This window comes from Geotrypetes seraphini, chromosome 1 (genome assembly GCF_902459505.1).
Source record: "Geotrypetes seraphini chromosome 1, aGeoSer1.1, whole genome shotgun sequence".
Lineage (NCBI taxonomy): Eukaryota > Metazoa > Chordata > Amphibia > Gymnophiona > Dermophiidae > Geotrypetes > Geotrypetes seraphini.
The window spans coordinates 463,952,076-463,972,048 of NC_047084.1; the positions used below are offsets into that span (position 1 = coordinate 463,952,076).

General features: G+C 45.6%; 1 protein-coding gene across 6 annotated transcripts in view; it reads left to right on the forward strand.

Moving 5' to 3' along the window:
- Positions 1 to 19,973, forward strand: part of SUV39H1 (suppressor of variegation 3-9 homolog 1) — a 56,508-nt gene that overhangs the window by 10,940 nt on the left and 25,595 nt on the right. For 5 of the 6 annotated variants that reach the window (XM_033923516.1, XM_033923551.1, XM_033923533.1 and 2 more), the window contains one exon: positions 10,452 to 11,117. In XM_033923516.1, coding sequence (XP_033779407.1) covers positions 10,452 to 11,117 — 666 coding nt within the window. The remainder of the gene's footprint in view (positions 1 to 10,451; positions 11,118 to 19,973) is intronic. The other variant, XM_033923562.1, reaches the window with a different exon arrangement.

Here is a 19,973-nt window from a genome sequence, read left to right on the forward strand (position 1 = left end):
CTCTCGCCTTTACAGGTTCCTTTTTTCCACCTTTTTTTTTTTCCTTCAAACGGCAACGGGCCCCAGCATCGACATCAATCAAGTAAGTTCCACTGTCAATCAAGCGGTTCTGCTCGGCCAAAGCTTCCCCTGTGACATGAGCCACCCTCAGGGGAAAGAAAGTGACCCACAAAGGTGAGGGGAAGGAGGGCAGATGATGGAAGTTGGGGGGGGGGGAGAGAGAGAGAGAGAGAGAAGGGGCAGATGATGGAATGGAGGAGATGAGAGAGAGAGAGAAGGGGACAGATGATGGAAGTGAGAAGAAGGGAGAGAGAGCAGAAGGCAGATGGATGTCAGTTGAGAAGGGAGAGCAGATGCTGAATGGAAGTGGGGAAAGAACACATACTGGATGGAAGGAGGAGATAAATAAAGGGGGAAGAAAATAGTAAGATAATGGAGGGGTGAGGGAAAGGGGTGACAAGCTGTGTGTAGACACAGTGAAAAGAGGGAAACGGGACTAAATAGTAAGAAAGAATTTAATTTAGATGGAGGCAGAAAATAGAGAAGGAAGACCAGAGAAGAAAAGGGAAGAGAGAGCAGAGAATGATCAGATCTGAGTGGAGGAAATGAGAAGAGAGATATGCTAAAAACCACAGGGGGGAGGGAAGGATAGAGATGCCAGACCATGAGGGGAACAGAAGGAAGATGATGGATGCTAGACCAAATTGGGGGGTGGGGGGGGCAGGAGGAGAGATGGCAGGGAAAGACAGACAGTGAATGGAAGGGGCAGATGCTGGACTGAAGAGACAGAGAAGGTTATCATGCTGCTGTACCGGGCCATGGTACGCCCTCACCTGGAGTACTGCGTCCAGCACTGGTACTTTAAGAAGGACACGGTACTACTCGAAAGGATCCAGAGAAGAGCAACTAAAATGGTTAAGGGGCTGGAGGAGTTGCCGTACAGCGAAAGATTAGAGAAACTGGGCCTCTTCTCCCTTGAGCAGAGGAGATTGAGAGGGGACATGATAGAAACATTCAAGGTACTGAAGGGAATAGACTTAGTAGCTAAGGCAGGGAGAACGAGAGGGCACTCTCTAAAGTTGAAAGGGGATAGATTCCATACAAACGTAAGGAAGTTCTGTGGTAGAAAGCAACATATTTATTTGGCTCATAACTTGCTGGCGCCCGATATTTTTAGCTCACAGTGAAAAAAGTTTGCTCACAACACCCGCCCGCTTAGAGGGAACACTGGTGATACCGTGCTGAAGTACAGATGTGTGTAGGATGAGCACCTAGGCCTCTCCTCTTAAAACATAAATCTACATCACGATCAGCCTTATTTCTGGCAGATTAGAGCTGTGGTATGCTTTGGAGACTTACTGGAACCGATCTGTGCAAATGACTTCGAAAACCCTGTACAAGGATCGAGACAAATCTTGTGACCTGGAGCCTAAGATGGCAGATAATGAATTGGCTGACGGTTCTTTGGTGAGCTCCGCTTGGGTCTCCTAGGTGGTTCTGGAGGTAAAAAATGCCCTGGATGAATCCCTTGACAAGCACTTTCAGCTCATGACTGAGAAATTGGAGGTAATGGATGGACGTTTGGAGTCCCTTCCCCCATTTCCCCCACCTCCCCAGTTTTTTTTTTTTTTTAAATCTAGAGGAGCCTCAACTATACGCCTTGCCACCAATACCTGCACTGACTACAATTTAGATTGTCTGGGGTCTGCTTTCTCTTGATACAGCTGGTTGGCTACGAGAAGAAATAAAAAAGAGAAAATAAGACACAAGAAATAAAAGGAGCTTTATATTATAAAAAAAGAGGTCCGAGGCCACCATTTTTACACAGTGTTGTTGTGCGTGGGTTTTTGGCACTTTCATTATGGGCATTTCAAAAAAGTAGAAAAGTGTGCTGTTTGTGGGAGCCAATTGTTGGATGTGTCTTGTGGGTGCACGAAATGTTCCGGCCGCCTGGAGGGAGACCTGGCTTAGGGTGTTGGCGTTCCAGTTTCACCTTCACATGCGCATCACTCATCGGCAGGGGTGAGCCTCAGGCTTCCCCTCTCGCCTATGCCGGGTTTTCCTCAGCTACCAGCAGTCAGTTGGATTCGGTGTTGCGGTCTGCCAGGGCTGGGGATTCTGTATCAGCTGTAGAGGTAGGATAGACTATGTTTTCAGTGCCGCTTGTTTTTTCTGGTGACAGTATGGTGACAGCCCTTCCCTCAGTTTTGGCAGGAAGCGCGTCTAATTTGCCCACAGCCTCAGGTGACCTTCCTCCTGTCTTGGAATAGCAGGAACAGGTCTTACATGTGTCTTCTGCTCCTAACATGAATGCTGTGTTGCCGCTGAGGTTTTTTCCCCCCTGATTTGATGTTGGCCATGTGCAAAGCTTATTTACAGGCAACTGGGGGTCCTGCTTCAATGCTAGGGGTCTCGGGGTTGTCTTGGAGGTTTGTCCCTTCCACGGCCGTCCCTGTTTAGTCTTCTGCCATGGCTGCCTCTGTCCAACCCCCCCTAGCCTTCATCCAAGTGGCCGCGGGCATCTTTGGACAAGGATTTTTTTTTTATGGCTGATCCGTTTTCTCCAAATGAGGAATGGGATCTTTGGAGGAACCTGGGGCCTGATTTGTGGATGGAGGGGGCCTGATTTGTGGATGGAGACTTTTTAGAGGCGCCGGTTGATGAGGACGCATCTGTTGTGTGCTTATTTCAATGGGAAGAGTTGCAGGAGTTCATTCTTCAGGTATCTTCAATTTTACACTTTGAAGAAGAAGCTAAAGACCCCTCTCGTGTTGTAGACCCTCTCCTGAGAGGGATCCGGTCAGCATCCTGCTCTTTCTCTATGCATCAGGATATTCGGGATGTAGTGCACAGTCAATGGAAAGTTATCCCAGGACAAGCAGGCAGCATATTCTCACGTATGGGTGACATCACCGACGGAGCCCCGGTACGGAGCACTTTAAAAAATGCATTGCCACTGTGTCTTTAGAAAGTTCACGATAGCCCGAACCGCACTTGCGCGAGTGCCTTTCCGCCCGACATAGGGCACGCGGTCTCTCAGTTTCTTAGTTTCCACAGAGCTAAGAAGATGCGTTTTTTTCAACGACTGTTGAAACTTTTTTCTCCGCTGCCTTCCGTGGACTTTTGACTTTTCAGTCATTTTCGTTTTTAGTTTATTTGTTCAGTTGATTTTAATAAAAAGAAAAGTAACAATTTTCGTTTTTACTCATCTGCGGGTTTGGCCCCGACGGGGCCTGTTCCACTACCTTGGCCTCGGATTTTGATTTAGCCGAGGCCGTCTTCCTTCAATGTCCACCCGCAGATGGGTTTCAAAAAGTGTGGATGTTGTGCTCGCCCCATCTCTGTGACTGACCCGCATTGCTGGTGTCTCCTGTGCTTGGGGCCTGAGCACCGTCCCGAAACCTGTTCCCGTTGTTTGTTTCTGCAGAAGAGGACTCTAAAGAACCGCCTTATTCAGCAGCACCTCCTCTTCAATGCCGCAATGGAAGGATACTGCTGCTGACGTTTGCGGTGCCGGCCAAATCGACACTGCATCTTTCGACACCAGTGGAACCTTCTTTGGTGTTGCATACTTCTGTGGGTAAGCCCCCACCCCCCCTCTGGGCCTCAGGTCAAAGCAGCAGTGAGCCAGTGAGTGCCATGACATCGGTCTCCTCATCGCCGGAGTATAGAGCCGCACCGACGGTACCAGCAAAAAAGCCATTGGTACCGGTGCTTACTCTCAATCAACAGATTCACGATTTGCTTAAAGAGGAATTGTGTGAGCAGCTACTAATGCTGATGCCGACTCAAATTCTGCCCATGTCTCTTCTGGTGCCAGTCCGGTCTGAGCCCTCGACACCGGTTGCACCTGCAGCGGAGTCTTCATCAGTGCTGCCACTTGTTTAGGAATTAACACCGATGTCTTGCCGACACTAGTCATTCTCAACACAGACATAACCTGAGTCAACGTTGGTGCAGTCCGGAAAGGCACTGTGGAAATTGAAACATCTCGAGCCTTTGACACCAAGTGCTCGGTACTGATCCTGGACTGTTCAAGATTCAGACCTATAGGGAGACTCTGAACAAGATCCTATCCTTTCTGAAGATGAGGCTTCTTCAGATGATGAATCTCTCTCAGCCTGTTCGACAAATTCTTGATGCATCCAGGAAACCAGCCACTCAGCAATGTTATTAACAAAAGTGGACTAGGTTCTCTTTCTGGTGTCTTCTTCATCATCACAATCCAACTTCCTTATCAGTGGATTTGGTGTTGGATTATTTGCTTCATCTATCTGATTCTGGCTTCAAATCTACATCTGTCAGAGTCCATCTCAGCACTATTATAGCTTTTCACATGCCAGTTGAGGGAAAATCTCTTACTGCTCATCCTTTGATCTCCAGATTCGTGAAAGGTCTTTTCAATGTTAAACCACCCCTCAAGCCTCCACCTGTTGTCTGGGACCTTAATGTAGTTCTTTCCTGTTTGATGAAGCCACCATTTGAACCAATGGCCATAGCTTATCTCAAGTTTCTCACCTGGAAAGTGGTCTTCCTTATTGCTCTCACCTCTGCCAGAAGGGTCAGTGAGTTACAAGCCTTGGTAGCAGATCCAGCCTTCACAGTTTTTCATCATGACAAGGTGGTTCTGCGCACACATCCAAAGTTTCTTCCAAAAGTTGTCACTAAATTTCATCTTAATCAGTCAATTGTTCTACCAGTGTTCTTTCCTAAGTCTTGTTCTCATGCAGGAGAAACCGCTTTGCATACTTTGGACTGTAAACGGGCTTTGGCCTATTACATTGACTGGACAAAGCCACATCGAACATCTCCTCAACTTCTCATCTTTGATCCAAACAAGTTGGGGCATCTTGTTTCTAAGAGAATGATTTCCAACTGGCTGGCTGCCTCTATCTCGTTCTGTTATGCTCAGACTGGACTGGCACTGGAGAGCCATGTCACAGCCCACAATATTAGAGCAATAGCAGCTTCTGTTGCTTTCCTCAGATCTACTCCCATTGTGGAAATCTGTAAAGCTGCCACCTGGTCCTCAGTTCATACATTCACTTCTCACTACTGTCTGGAGTCTTTCTCCAGATGGGATGGGCACTTCGGCCAATCTGTATTACAAAATTTATTTGCCTAAGGACCAACACTCCCACCATCCCATTTCTGTTAGCTTGGAGGTCACCCATACGTGAGAATATGCTGCCTGCTTGTCCTGGGATAAAGCACAGTTACTTCCTGTAACAGGTGTTATCCAGGGACAGCAGGCAGATATTCTCACAACCCACCCACCTCCCCGAGTTGGCTTCTTAGCTGGCTTATCTAAACTGAGGGACTGTGCGCCCTACGTCAGGCAGGAAGGCACTCGCGCATGCGCGGTTTGGGCTATCATGAACTTTCTAAAGACTTAAAGTAGTGATGCACTTTTTTACTGGTCCGTACTGGGACTCCGCTGATGACGTCACCCATACATGAGAATATCTGCCTGCTGTCCCTGGATAACACCTGTTACAGTAAGTAACTGTGCTTTCCAGATACACCTTTTCCACGTGGCACGGTCCATTGCAGGACTCTGTCCTATCCCTGATGGCGATAGAGATACCTTTAAGGCCAACAATTGGGCCAACAATTTCCCCGCTCTATTACAAGATTCAAAAAAACCATAGACGAAGACGTTCGAGATTGAATTGGATCTCCTTATCCTATAACTTTCCCAATTCCGCCCTAATCTCACGGATCCAAAGCTCCTTCTGTAATTTAAGCCGCTTCTTATGAGCGGCCATAGATATAAGCTCCCCCCTCAGTACGGCTTTCAGACTATTCCAAATCGTTATCGGAGAATAGAGACTAACATTATTATGGTCCAAAAAATCCAAAATAACCTGCTCCACCTTATGGACCAGCATCGGATCCCTTAATAAGCTATCATTCAGTTTCCAGTAGCAATCCCCTACCCTCGATGCTCCCCATCTCACATCCATCCAAATGGGAGCATGATCCGACCACCCAATGTCCTCAATGTGTTACCCCATTAGTCTACCCCCCCACCCCTTATCCAAGTACAGCATATCTGTTCGGGTATAAACCCCATGAATAGGGGAGTGATAAGAATAATCCTTGCCCATCCAGTGCTGGGATCTCCATCCATCCACAACATTTAGTACTTCCACGAAGTGCTTAAGACACTTCCTATCCAACTTAAGCCAGTCTCCCCAACCCTCGTCGAGTCCATCTGGGATTCATGACCAGGTTAAAGTCCCCTCCCACAAGCACCGAACCCTTCTTTATCAGTAGTACCTTGGCCAATACCTCATCAAAGAAGGAACCCTGCTTAGAATTCGGGGCATACAGATTCACCAAAGTAACCACTTCCCCATTTATCTGACTCAACCAGATAACCCAACCCCCCCCCCCTCATCCCTCCATTTTTGTTTCGGCACTATTTTAAGATGTTTAGCGAACAAAATACCCACCCCTGCCGTCTTCCTCTCTTTCCTATTAGAGGCCCTCCCCAGATATTCTCTATATTGTGCCAACTTTTCCCCTGTTCTCACAGTGAGTTTCTTGAACAAAACTAATATCAATCCTCAACCTCTTTAATTCTTTTAACAATAGCTGACGTTTACGGAGCATGTTAAGACCCTTGACATTAAAGCTGCCCACTCTCAAGATATCAGCTCCCATAACCCATAACTCCAAATCCACAACATTCACCCCTCTTCCCCACTCCCTCCCTTCCAGCCCCACTCCCACCACCTCCATATCCCTGCCATGACTTCTTATGACCCCACCAAAGCCCACGTCCCCATCTACCAGCCCCTCCCAGAAGATCCACCCATCAAACACGCACTACAAACACTCCCCACATATAGAATTCCCCTCACTCGTACCCCCAAACACACCCCAGAACACACCGACACTTCCAACACAGTCCCAATGCCCCGGACAACCGGGTATCTCCAAATAGGACAAGTCCTCCATGCTCATAGCTCCACCTCAGGTTTCTGGTCCATCACTGCTTTCTGCAGGTGGCCCCGTGGCTTCTCGACTGCCTGGTCGCCGCTTGCGGGAACACGCTGGTCTTGCTCACCACTGGAACCGCTCTGCCTGTTTGCCCATTGGTTTCCCTAGGGCTGGATCCTCCGCACTCTGTAATCCTTCTCTCCATAGCAGTGCCTCAGTTTCTGCCAGGGTGGTGACTCTTTTATGAGCTCCTTTTATGGTAATCAGGAGCCCAAAAGAAAATAGCCAGCGATATTTCAAATTATGCTTTCTCAAAACCTGCACCACTGGATGAAATACCCAACGCCGCTGTAAGGTGATCGCGGATAGATCTTGGAAGACTTCCACTTTATGCCCCTTCCAGTCAAAAGTGCCCAGCTCTCTGGCCTTCTGCACCATCCAGTTTTTATCTGTAAAATTATGGAGACAGGCAATTATGTCCCTAGGAAAGTCATCTTTCTTGGGCCCCAGAGTACGATAGGCCCTGTCCACCTTAACCCCAGCAATTGCGCCAGCATTGTCCCCCCCTCCTGCGGGCAAAGGCCACCAAAGATCTCCTGGACCACGAGCACTGCATCCTGGTAATCAGCCATTTCAGGCACCCCTCTAATGCGCACATTATTTCTTTGTGACCTGTTCTCCAGGTCCTCAATGCATGCAAAACAGTCTTGCCAGTCCTTCTGGGCCACCGTAAAAGCCCCACTCAGATCCTGCACCACCTCCTCTTGCTCCCCAATGCGCCGCTCAGTCTCCTCCACTCTCCCCAGAAGATCAGCAAAGTCCTGTCTGATTTCTTTAATGGCATCTTTAATCTTGCTTTTCATGGTTGCCACCTCCTGCTTAATGTCATAAGCCCACTGCTGTAAATCTGCCTTGGTGACAGCTGCAGCACAATCCAGATGTCTCAATCTCGGAGAGGCGCCCTGCTCCGATTCTTCCTCAGACGCGCTCTCCCCGGACTCATGCACGGGTGCTCTGGAGGCTCCAAGCACATGGCGCAGGCCACACTGCTCAGTTCCCTTGTCGGGCTGTCGCCCCTCGTCGATCTTTTTTTTGACGGCATTATGCACGGGCGATCCACTCTGGCCTACAAATGAAGAAACCCCGTACCAATATGAAGCTCCGAATCACCTCTGGGAGGTAGGGATTTACACACGGAGGTCAGAGCTCCTACTCTAACCTTCCACCATGCTCTGTGACGTTACCGGAAGTCATCCCATGCTTTCTTGAATTCAGACAGCCTCTATCTCCACTCCTGTAGCAGATTCAGGAATGATGCATAGCCACATTAAGAACAGTTTGTGGTTGTGCATGCTGTACCTTAGAGGGAATACTGGTATGGACAGTTGACTGTTTTGTCAGCTGGGAGCAGAGGTAAGCACCAAGAATCTTAAAATCTAGAAGTTCTGAGTTACATACAAATCCAACTTAAGAACAGCTTAAAAAACGTAACTCATTCTTAACCCGGGGACTGCCTTTTAGGATTCCTTATTCATAGAAGTCCCACAATTTCCATTAGTGCATTGCTCCAAGAATGTCAGTTTAAGGCTCTCCACCAGGCATATGTCACCCTAGAAAGTCTTTAAATCACGCGATATTGATACGCCGATCTGTCAGAAATGTGGCTTGGATGTTAATTCTTTCTTTCAAGTGATTTGGAGTTGCTCATGGTTAAAACGGTTTTGGCGTTCTTTGGTGCAATTTGGGGAACGGCTGTTTGGATATCCTCTTCCCTTTACCCTAGCTAGTTTTCTCTTGGATTTCTATGAAGCATTTCGTCACCTTATATTATGGAAAGCGGGAGTGTTAGGTAGAAAAGTATGGTATTATCTCGTGTATAATGCGCATCCCGACTTTTTAAAAATAACATAATACAGAAAACTGTATACCTGTGTATAATGCACAAGCATAATCGTCAATGTCCCTTTAATGTAAATGCGACACAGCATAAGCTAAACATGTTAAATCTTTGACAAGTGCTACGATTACACATTGAACTACCTGTAAGTATTAGATATGAGTTCTAGATATTATATTCTATAAATTACAAATGTTAAAGTAATACCATAGATAATTCAACACCTGACCAAGCCCAGTTATCACAGTGTGTATACCTATGTATAATTCGCACCCAGAGTTTGACATTTCTTTGGATAGATAATAAGTGTGCATTATACATGAGATAATACGGTAATTTTGGGTGTGTGGTTGGAGAGGATGCTCCCCCTTACTGGGCTTGGAGGAATCGTCTGCATGCGCTCATAATGTTGGAGCAGAGAGGGGCTCGTAGATCAAGCTGGGCAACACAGCTTTTTTTGAGGATTTGAGATCTCTACATTTCCTCCTTGCCACCTCTAAAGCTAGAAGCTTAGTTTTGAATTAATTTTATTTATTTATTATATACTATATATTAACTATATGTTTTACAAAGATTACAATCATAATAGGTTAAACACCACATACAGACACAATTGCAAAAAGCTCTATAAAAAAGAAGAAAACAGAAAATAAATAACACAGGAATGCACAGGGATTAGACTTATAGAGCCTGGGTGGACACTGGTCATAGCATATTTGGCCTATGGTACTGCCTTGAAGTGTGCAAATTATAGGTGCATGGATTGAGTGTTTGTGTGTGCTGTGTGGGTTTGTTTGGTTTTTTTAAATTTGAGTTATTATGTTGAGTATCATTTTGATTTCTCTTGGTTTAGTTGTAGCATATTTGCCTGGGGAGGAATCGTCATTTTGAAATTGTTGGTGTATGCTATTAGAGAATGACACAGTGATACAATTCATCACTGTTCCCGTCCCCGCGGAAAAACGCGGGAACCATCCCATGTCATTCTTTAGTGTCTATCTTCACCTCAGTCCTTCTACACCAGCATTCTTCAATGCAAGGCTTGAGGATCAGCGGCTGCGCCCATTCATACTCTAATTCTTCCCTCTCTCCTTAAAGAATGACATGGAGATGGTTTCCTGTGGTTATCCGCGGGGACGGGAATGGTGATGAATTCTGTCACTGTGTCATTCTCTATTGTTGAACTATACAGTTGAGGGTGGGAGGTTGGGTAAACGGGGTCGGTTGGGGACTTCCCTTGTTTCTCTGTTGTCATGTGCAGTTGGATATGTCTTTTGTATCTTGAAAATATCAATAAAAATTGTTTAAACTTAAATTGTAAACAGCTTTGATGCAGTATTGTAGATCTTAGAATAAACAACAGATCACAAACCAACTGATTTCATCTTTTTATGCCCCTTTTAATACTCCGTGCTGCTCCCGACGCTCATAGGAACTCTATGAGCGTTGGGAGCAGTGCAGGGCATTCAGTCCGGCTCCCTGCACTAATAACCACTATCGCAATTTAGTAAAAGTTTTTTCTTTCAGATCTCATAACTTATGCAAGCTTGTCTCAACTTAATACCATCTCTTTTTATTTATTGCTCCCCTCTTTCTCTTTCAACAGGGGGAAGAGTATTACTTGGTGAAGTGGAAGGGCTATTCTGAGTCGGAGAACACCTGGGAGCCGCGCCGCAACCTGAAATGCCCACACACCTTGAAAGAGTTTCATAAAGACTTGGAGCGGGAGCTGGTGCGCAGTGGTAGGAAGTCCAATAAAAGTCTGTGCCGTTTAGACCCGAGTCTTTCCCTCCACCTGGTACAAAAAGCAAAGCAGCGTTGGGCCCTGCGCTTCTGGGAGCGTCATCTCAATGCCAAACGCAATCACCAGGGAGCTATCCTGGTAGAAAATGAAGTGGACCTAGAGGGCCCTCCTAAGGACTTTGTCTACATCAACGAATACCGGGTTGGAGAGGGGATAACGTTAAATCAAGTGGCAGTGGGTTGTGAATGCCAGGACTGCTACCAGGACCCTAATGCCGGATGCTGCCCTGGTGCCTCCCTCAACCGTTTTGCCTACAATGACCAGGGCCAGGTAAAGATTCGTGCAGGGTTGCCCATCTATGAATGCAACAGTCGCTGCCGCTGTGGGCCCACCTGCCACAATCGTGTAGTTCAGCGGGGCATCCAGTATGACCTCTGTATATTTCGCACCATCAACGGACGGGGCTGGGGTGTGCGCACATTGCAGAAGATCAGAAAGAACAGCTTTGTCATGGAATATGTGGGAGAGGTATATCTTTCTACTTCTGTTTCCTCCTCCCCCTTCCCCATTTACTGTAAGCTAAGCGGATTTGTCCAACTCATGAGGGAAAGGTTAAGCTAGTCCTGGTTTTCCTCTCATGCCTATACTAACTTTTTTGCTGTTCATGGAGAAATTAGACCTACATCCCAGCTTGTACCATGTTTCCCCCAAAATAAGACAGGGTCTTATATTAATTTGTGCTCCAAAAAATGCACTAAGGATTATTTTGGGGGAATGTCTTATTTTCGAGGAAACACAGTATCTACCCTTGACTCTTGCCATGTTATACCTATCACTCCCATCCATTTATGCACCTGAACACCACCGACTCTCCCACCCACCGTGTTATACCTATCCCTCCCTCCCATCCCTTTATGCACTGGAACACCACCAACATCACTGATGACATCATCAGTGACATGGCAGAGGGAAGGCCCCAGCGGGGAAGGCCGCGAAGCAGCCCGTTCAGAGTGCTGCCACTAGTTTTGAGGCTTCAGAGGTATATAAGGCAGTTGGTGGTGTTCTGGTGCACAAAGGGCTTATTTTTGGGGTAGGGCTTATGTTAGGACCTACCCCGTAAATCATGCTAGGGCTTATTTTCAGGGTAGGTCTTATTTTCAGGGAAACATGGTACTAGATATCTTGGAGCCAGCTGATCAGCTTATCCCTATCCCCGAGCATGTTCTACTTCTCTGCTATCCTTCTTCTCTGCCTGGAGGGAAGGCTAAGATGTCATCTGCTTTGGAAGAAGTACTTTGGAGGTATTTTTCAGCTAATGTAAAATGCTGCTTTAGAATACAGAGAAACAGTAGCTAGATGTAGGGGCAATGTTCTTCCAAGGTGATGTAGTTAAAATGTTTTTCTATTTATCGTATATACTTGAATATAAACCAACCCGAATATAAACCAATGTAACCTTTTTTTCCCCCCAAATGGAGGAAAAAAAGGTTGACTCGAATATAAACCGGGGGAGGGGGGGGGAAGTAGTTTATATTCAAGTGCCCTGCCTTTCATCTAGCCCTCCTTCCTTTCCTATACAGTCCCCCAATGCCCACTACAGGCCTGCCTGAAGCCCTGGTGGTCTAGCAGTAAGCTGGGAGCGATCCTTCCCACATCCTGCCCAGTTGACTCTAAACTACCCCGCGGGAACTTGTGGCAAGCATTTTTGATCGCAGCTCTCATGAGGCAGGATCGTAAGAAGATTGCTTCTATCCTACTTTACCTCTAGACCACCAGAGCTTTAAAGGTAAGGTCTAGAGGGGTCAGGGAGGCAGCGTGGTTTAGAGTCAGCCGGGACAGGATGCGGGAATAATCACTTCTGTCCCGGCTCACCTCTAGACCACCCGGGCTTCAGGTAGGCCCAGAGAGGCCTGCAACAAGTCTGGGTGGGGGTGGAGGGGGATGCAAAGCAGAGAACTCAAATATAAACAGACCCCCATTTTTGAACCTTTTTTTTTTTTACCCCCCCAAATCTGTTTATATTCGAGTATGTATGTAGTCTCACTTTTTATCATTGCTTGTGTCATGGTCTCATGATTCTATTCTAGAAACTAGTAGTACTGGAGAAACTCAAGTTACATATTTTCATCGGGGATGTGTTTATCAGAGCTCTTGCCCAATACAGCAGAAATTTTCTGATATTTAATTTATTTTAAAAATATTACCATCAATCCCTCAGTAAGTATGTTCGTGGTTAACAATGACTTTGAAGATGAACCTAGGATCTAGACCTAGGGTCTGATCTGGCGAAGGCATTTCTTATGTTCTTATGAACATGAAAACGTTTTTGAAAAGCTTGGCAATTTTGAATAGTTCTGCAGGGCTGATACAGCACTAATCAGTAGCTGGTTATTAAAGTGAGAGAGTCAGTCTTGGCGTCAATCTTTAAACCTTTATTTGCCACATTCCTTGCATAGGGAAGGGAAGTAAGGCATTAGATATATCGAGACAACAGTTCAATAAAGATTTTTCTCATTACCTCTCAGCTCTCCTATACCTTGCTGGGTTACACATCATATGGAAGGGGGAACAAATTTTCTTGTCTACATTAAAATCACAAATATTTTTCCAGATAACACTTTCTAGATGACCTTCTGTTTACTGGAACTTCCGGTTTGAAGGGGACAGAAAGTGGTCTAGCCAGCTTAAAGCATTCAACTTATATAAAAGCCACCATAGTCTCTCTTATTCAGACTGGACAATGGACGAGAGTATTATCCCAGGACAAGCAGGCAGCATATTCTCACTGATGGGTGATGTCACTGACGGAGCTCTGGTACTAACCACTTTAAAAGTGTACTGCCACTTTAAGTCTTTAGAAAGTTTGTGATAGCCCACACTGCACATGCATGAGTGCTTTCCTGCCCAACGTAGGTGTGCGGTCCCTCAGTTTCTTAGTTTCCATGGAGCTAAGAAGTCGTATTCAATGGCCGTTGAAAATTTTTTTCTTTGTCTGCTGCCTTCCTGCTTTTGCAGTTTAGTGACTTTTCAGTCATTTTTGTTTTCTTTAAATTGATTAATTTTTTAAAAAACACAATTTTTGTTTTTTCCCTCTCACGGGTTTGGCCCGGCAGGGCCTGTTCTCTCACCTTAGCCTCCAGTTTTGATCTTGCTGAGGCCAATTTACCCAAAGGGATTCCCCAGTGTAGTGGACATCTGTGATTCTGGTGACCTTAATGTCATCTTTAGTATATAATGCTACACCTCCTCCCATTTTGCCCTCGCTGTTCCGGCGAAGCAAGTTGTAACCCGGTATGACCATGTCCCACCCGTGGGAGTCCGTGGAGGTCCGTGGAGTCCGTGGAGGTCTCAGATATCACCACCACATCCAGGTCGGCATTCCTCATTTCTGTTTCTAATTCCAGGATCTTGTTTCTCAGACTGTGGGCGTTTACATACATAGCCCTCCATGTTGTATATTTGTTACGTCTCAGTGGGGATGTTCCCGCTTGAGCTACTTGGACACTTTTAGCATTATTCGCATGTTTTGTACTTTCCCTAGACCCAGAGTTACAACGTGCACCTATCCCAGACTCCCCAGACCCAGAACTACAATGTGTTCCTATCCCAGACTCGGAAATGTGTGTACCCTGTGGGGGTATTCCCGCTTGGGCTACTTGAACTCCTTTAGTACAATTTGCAATGTGTGTTCTCTCGCTGGACCCAGAATTACAATGTGTACTCCCCCTAGACCCAGAATTACAATGTGTACTCCCCTTAGACCCAGAATTACAATGTGTACTCCAGATTTATGAAAGGTCTTTGGCATACTAAACCACTTATTAAATCTCCAGTGCCTTGGGAACTTAATGTCTTACTTTCAGCCTTGATGAAGCCTCCCTTTGAACCATTAGCATCTTCATCTCTCAAATATCTCATTTGGAAAGTTGTATTTTTAATCTGCATCACATCTGCACATTGTGTTAGTTAACTTCAAGCACTATGTCAGATCCTTCATACACAACGTTCTATCATGACAGGGTAGTTCTTCAAACTCGTCCTAAGTTCCTTCCAAAGGTTGTCTCAGAATTTCATTTGAACCAGAACATAGTCCTACCTGTCTTCTTTCTAAGACTACATTCTCACCCTGGGGAAGCAGCACTTCATAAGTTAGACTGGCCCACAGTGTAATAAATTACAGATTTCCACTTAAGCTGGACCATTGGCAGACATATTTTTTTTTACCCAATCAGGTACAAGCGCCGCATCAGCGGCTTCCTGGTCTCACATTAAAGCAGCCGTAGCCTCAGCAGCAGTCCCTGTCAGAAGAGGGGCGGGACCGCAGCAGAGGGAATGTGCTGCGGAGGCCGACAACAGCCTGCTAGGATTGCTACAGCTGACCGGTGATCCTCTGCAGGCTGCTTTAATGTGAGACTTGGAAGTTGGGATGGAGGGAGGGAAGGAACAGAGGGCCAAATCTCGGGCCAAATGGAAAGATGCCAGACCTCACGGGGAGGGACGGGAAACGGAAGGGAAGAAGAAAGAAGGAGACCCTGGCAAACGAGTTGTCAGAAGACAACCAGAACTTGGACCACAACATGATTTGAATAATGACCAGACAACAAAAGGTAGAAAAAATAATTTTATTTTCTGTTTTGTGATTACAGATTTGAAATATGTATCCTGCCAGAGCTGGTGTTAGCAGGCGTGAACTAGGACCTAAAAGAGAGAGGAAAATTCCTTTTTATTTTTTTTTTTTATTTACATCACAGAGCCGGCATGGGGTTAGATAGGTTGTAACCCTATACTTCTACTAAGACTAACATAAGAATTGCCATCCCCGGATCAGACCCTAGGTCCTTCAAGTCCGGTGATCCTCACACATGGAGGCCCCGCCAGGTGTACCCTGTCATAATTTTAGTCCCCATATCACTGTATGCTTCTCAAAGGAGATGTGCATCTAATTTACCTTTACCCGTATCACTCTATGCCACTCTTAAGGAGATGTGCATCTAGTTTACCCTTAAATCCTATAACGGTGGATTCTGCAATTACTTCCTCTGGGAGAGCATTCCAGGTGTCCACACTCGCTGCATGAAACAGAACTTCCTGATATTCGTCCTGGACCTGTCCCCCCTCAGCTTCAGTCTATGTCCTCTTGTCCGTGTCACATTGGACATTATAAATAACTGCTTTCTCTGCTCCATTTTGTCGAATCCTTTCAGTATTTTGAAAGTCCTGATCAGATTCCCTCGTAGTCTCCTCTTCTCAAGGGAGAACAACCCCAGTCTCCTAAGTCATTCCTCATAGTCCAGGTTCTCCATACCTTTCATTAGCTTCGTTGCTCGTCTCTGCACCCTCTCTAGCAGTTTTATATCCTTCTTTAGGTATGGAGACCAATGCTGGACACAGTATTCCAGGTGCGGTCTGACCATGGCTCTGTAGAGCGGTATTATAACTTTCTCTGATCTACTCGTAATTCCCTTCTTTATCATGACTAACATTCTATTTGCTTTCTTCGCTGCCGCCACACATTGCGCCAACGGTTTCAGAGTCCTATCTATCAGTACACTAAGGGGTCATTTTATTAAGGTACGCATTTAGCGGATGCTAAATCGATTAGCTTACCTTAATAAAAGGACCCCTAAGTATCTTAATAAAAAATTTGGCCCGCAACTTAGCCTATGTTTTAGATTTCGGTCCCTTATGTGATTGAGTTTGACACCCCTGCATTAGACTGTAAGCGTGCTCTGACTTATTACTTACATAAGACAAAACCCCATAGATGTTTCACTCAACTGTTCATCTCATTTGATCCTAAAAGACTGGAAGTTATCCAGAAATACCCGGAATCAGCTGATAACAGCAGTCCATCTAAAGGATCCACTCAAAACTAAATTTATATTATTTAGATCAGTGTTCTTCAACCTTTATACACCTATGGACCGGCAGAAATAAAAGAATTATTTTGTAGACCAGCATCGGTCTGTGGACCGGCGGTTGAAGAACACTGGGCTAAGTTGTAGGCCAGACCCCATCCATCTCTACCCAATCTCCACCCCAGACCCCGCCCCCATAATAGTACTAATTGAAATACTATTTTTTTCATAGATACACAGAATATAATCTTATTAACAACACATAATGGTTAACCACAAAATTAAACTACACAAAGCACACTGACAGCAGATGTAAATTCTCAAACTTGACATAATTCAATCACTAAATTAAAAAATAAAATCATTCCCCCCTATCTTTGTTGTCTCCCTCTCTCCATGCTATGCCTTACCTTCTGGCCTGCTCCCGCCTGGCCATTTTATGCCGTCCCCGGTGTTATCTTCAGGCCGGCTCCCTCTTCCTCACTGATGAAGTGCACAAAGCTGCGGGCAGTGGCTTTTTGCGTGTCCCGTGCTTCATCTGGAAGCCTTCCCTCTGATGCTGCAATGTCAGAGAGAAGGCTTCCAGTTTAGGTGCAGAACGCACGTAGGAGCCACTGCCCGTGGCTTTGTGCACTGAATCAGTGAGGAAGAGGAAACTGGCTCGAAGATAACGCCGCTTCGATTGCACCATGGACCAGTGGCTGAAGAACACTGTTTTGAGCCCTGTGGAAATTTCTGTGGACCGGCACAGGTCCATGGACCAGTGGTTGAAGAACACTGATTTAGATAGTTGTATAAGAGTTTATAAAGAAACTTCCACACTGAGCCTACTTAATTAAAGAAATTTAAATAAAAACAGGTCTTAGGAAAAAGCATAGTTATTTACCTGTAAAAAGTGTTATCCGAGGACATCAGGCAGATATTCTCACAACCCTCCCATTTCCCCTAGTTTGCTTCTTAGCTTTTTTACTGAACTGATGGTCCCATGAGCCAATGGGTGGGAAGGTACCCGCGCATGCATAGTATGGGCAGTCTCGAGACTTCAAAAATTTTTAAAGTGACAGCATACTTTTTATACTGTTTGTACCGGGCTCCATGAATGGTGTCACCCACATGTGGGAATATCTGCTCTATAGCCGCACATCCAGATGTAGCCAGGTTTTTGAAGGGTGCTTTGCATCTCCATCCAGCCTTCTCCAGCATGGAGTCTTAATCTGATCCTAGGGACACTGGCTAGATCACTCTTTGAACCACTAGAGTAGGCTTCTCTAATGGATCTTACAATCAAAAGCAGTGTTTTGGTGCGGATTACTTCACCTGAAGGGTGTCGGAACTTCAGGCTTTGTCATGCAGAGATACTTTCCTCAGAATTTTAGATTCAGGAGTGGTCTTGCTCACAGTCCCCTTCTTACCAAAAGTGGTTTCCTGCTTCCATATTAATGAAGTGTGCTTGCCTGCCTTCATTCCCTTGGGATCAAGGAAGAGTGATAAGATGTTAAAATTGTTCGATGTGCGCAGAGTATTACTGTGGTATCTGGAGGCTACGAATAGAGAATGACACGGGGACAAATTTTCCCCTGTCCCTGCAGGAACTTAATTTCCCAATCCCGTTCCTGCAAGTTTTGTTCCTGCCTTAATCGCACAACTCAGGAGACTGCTTTGATACGTCACAAAAGTTCAAGAATAAAGTGCCTGTCGAAAGATTAGGTTCTTACCTCAATAATCTTCTTTCTAGTAGATAGTATTACTGCCTGATTTGCTGATTCAAATTGATTCATTAAGTCACCTCAATTCACTTTCTAAAAAATCCAGATTCACCGATTCAGTGAGTCCTGACTCCTGATATACCTCCAGGCCTCCTAAAGTAGCATCATAAGCACATAAGCAATGCCTCTGCTGGGTCAGACCTGAGGTCTATCGTGCCCAGCAGCCCGCTCACGCGGCGGCCCAACAGGTCCAGGACCTGTACAGTAATCCTCTATCAGCGGTGTACCCTGCCAGGGTCTTACCTCTGTTGTGTCACTGATGACAAGGCAGAGAGAAGTCCTAATGGACAGGCCATGAGAAGTCTGTTCACCTCGCTGCATCTGCCAAGCCGGTCATGCCACCACTGCTGCTACTTTAGGACAGTGCTTCTCAATTTCTTCAAGCCAAGTACCCCCTAAGGCTAATAAATATCAACTGAATACCTCTGCCCAAGCTTTGCCCCAGGCCCTACCCCAATAATAGTAGTACTAATTGTAATGCAATTTCTTCCATTCATTTTTCATATACACACAATATAATCTTAATACATAATGGTAACCAAAAATTAAAAAAACAAAAAGCACAGAGTATGCAGAGAAAATGTTAATTATCATTTATATTGGGGGGTTTGTTTGTTTTTTCAAAGAGTTCAAGACAGAGTTCACCTCAGTAACAACTATAGAAAAATAGACAAATATAGTTGAAAACATAGCAGATATAAATTCTCAAAACTGACACAAGTGCTGCTGAAAGTAGGAAGGAGCAGCCCAGCTGGATGGCCCTGAAGGAAGCAAGTGCGGCCCTGAAGGAAACAAGTGCGGCCCTGAAGCGAGCAAGTAGGGAAAGGGGGGGGAAGGAGAGCATTGGGACGATTTTGGGACATAGGCTGGAAGGCAGGAAGAGGGGCATGAACTTGTGACACAGAAGGAGGTTAGGGGGCATGAACTTGGGACACGAGGGAGGGAATAGAAAGGGATAATTGTTGGGCATGAGTGAGAGGGAAAGAGATGGTGCACATGGGGAAAGGAAGAAAGAGGAAAATTGGGCATATAGAGAGAGGAGTGAGGTAGAGGTGCATAGGGAATAGAAGGATGAGAGAGAGAAATGTTGGATATGGTGGTGGAGAGGGAACAAAGGGACAGATTGAAGGGGATGCAAGGGGGGGAATGTTGGACATAGTGCTGGAGGGAGAGATGTGGCATTGTGCTGGAGAGGGATGATAGAAGGAGAAATAAGCATGGGGTTGGTGGGCAGTGATGAAAAATGCTGCACATGATCCGGAGGATGAGAGAGGGAGAAATGTTGCCAAAAGGGGTGGAGGAGAGAAGAAAAAAGTTGGACTCAAGGAGGGACAGAGAGAGATGTTGGTTGGGAAAGGGAATGAGGTCCAGAGGAGAGAAAGCATGCAGGAGGCAGAAAGAAAGAAATATTGGATGCACAGTCAGAAGGAAGTGCAACCAGAGACTCATGAAATCAGACAAAAAAAGGTAGGAAAATTGATTTTATTTTCAATTTAGTAATCAAAATGTGTCGGTTTTGAGAATTTATATCTGCTGTCTATGTTTTGCACTATATTTGTCTATTTTTCTATAGTTGTTACTGAGGTGACATTGCATATTTTAAAGTCATCTGCCTTGACCTCTTTGAAAACAAACAAATATAAATTATAATTAACTGGGATCCTCCGCTGACCCGGATGGCTTTCCTCTGACATCAGCTCTGACATCGTAGGGAAGCCAACTGGGTTGACTTTGGTGGAGGGGAGCGGTCAGGAAAGGAG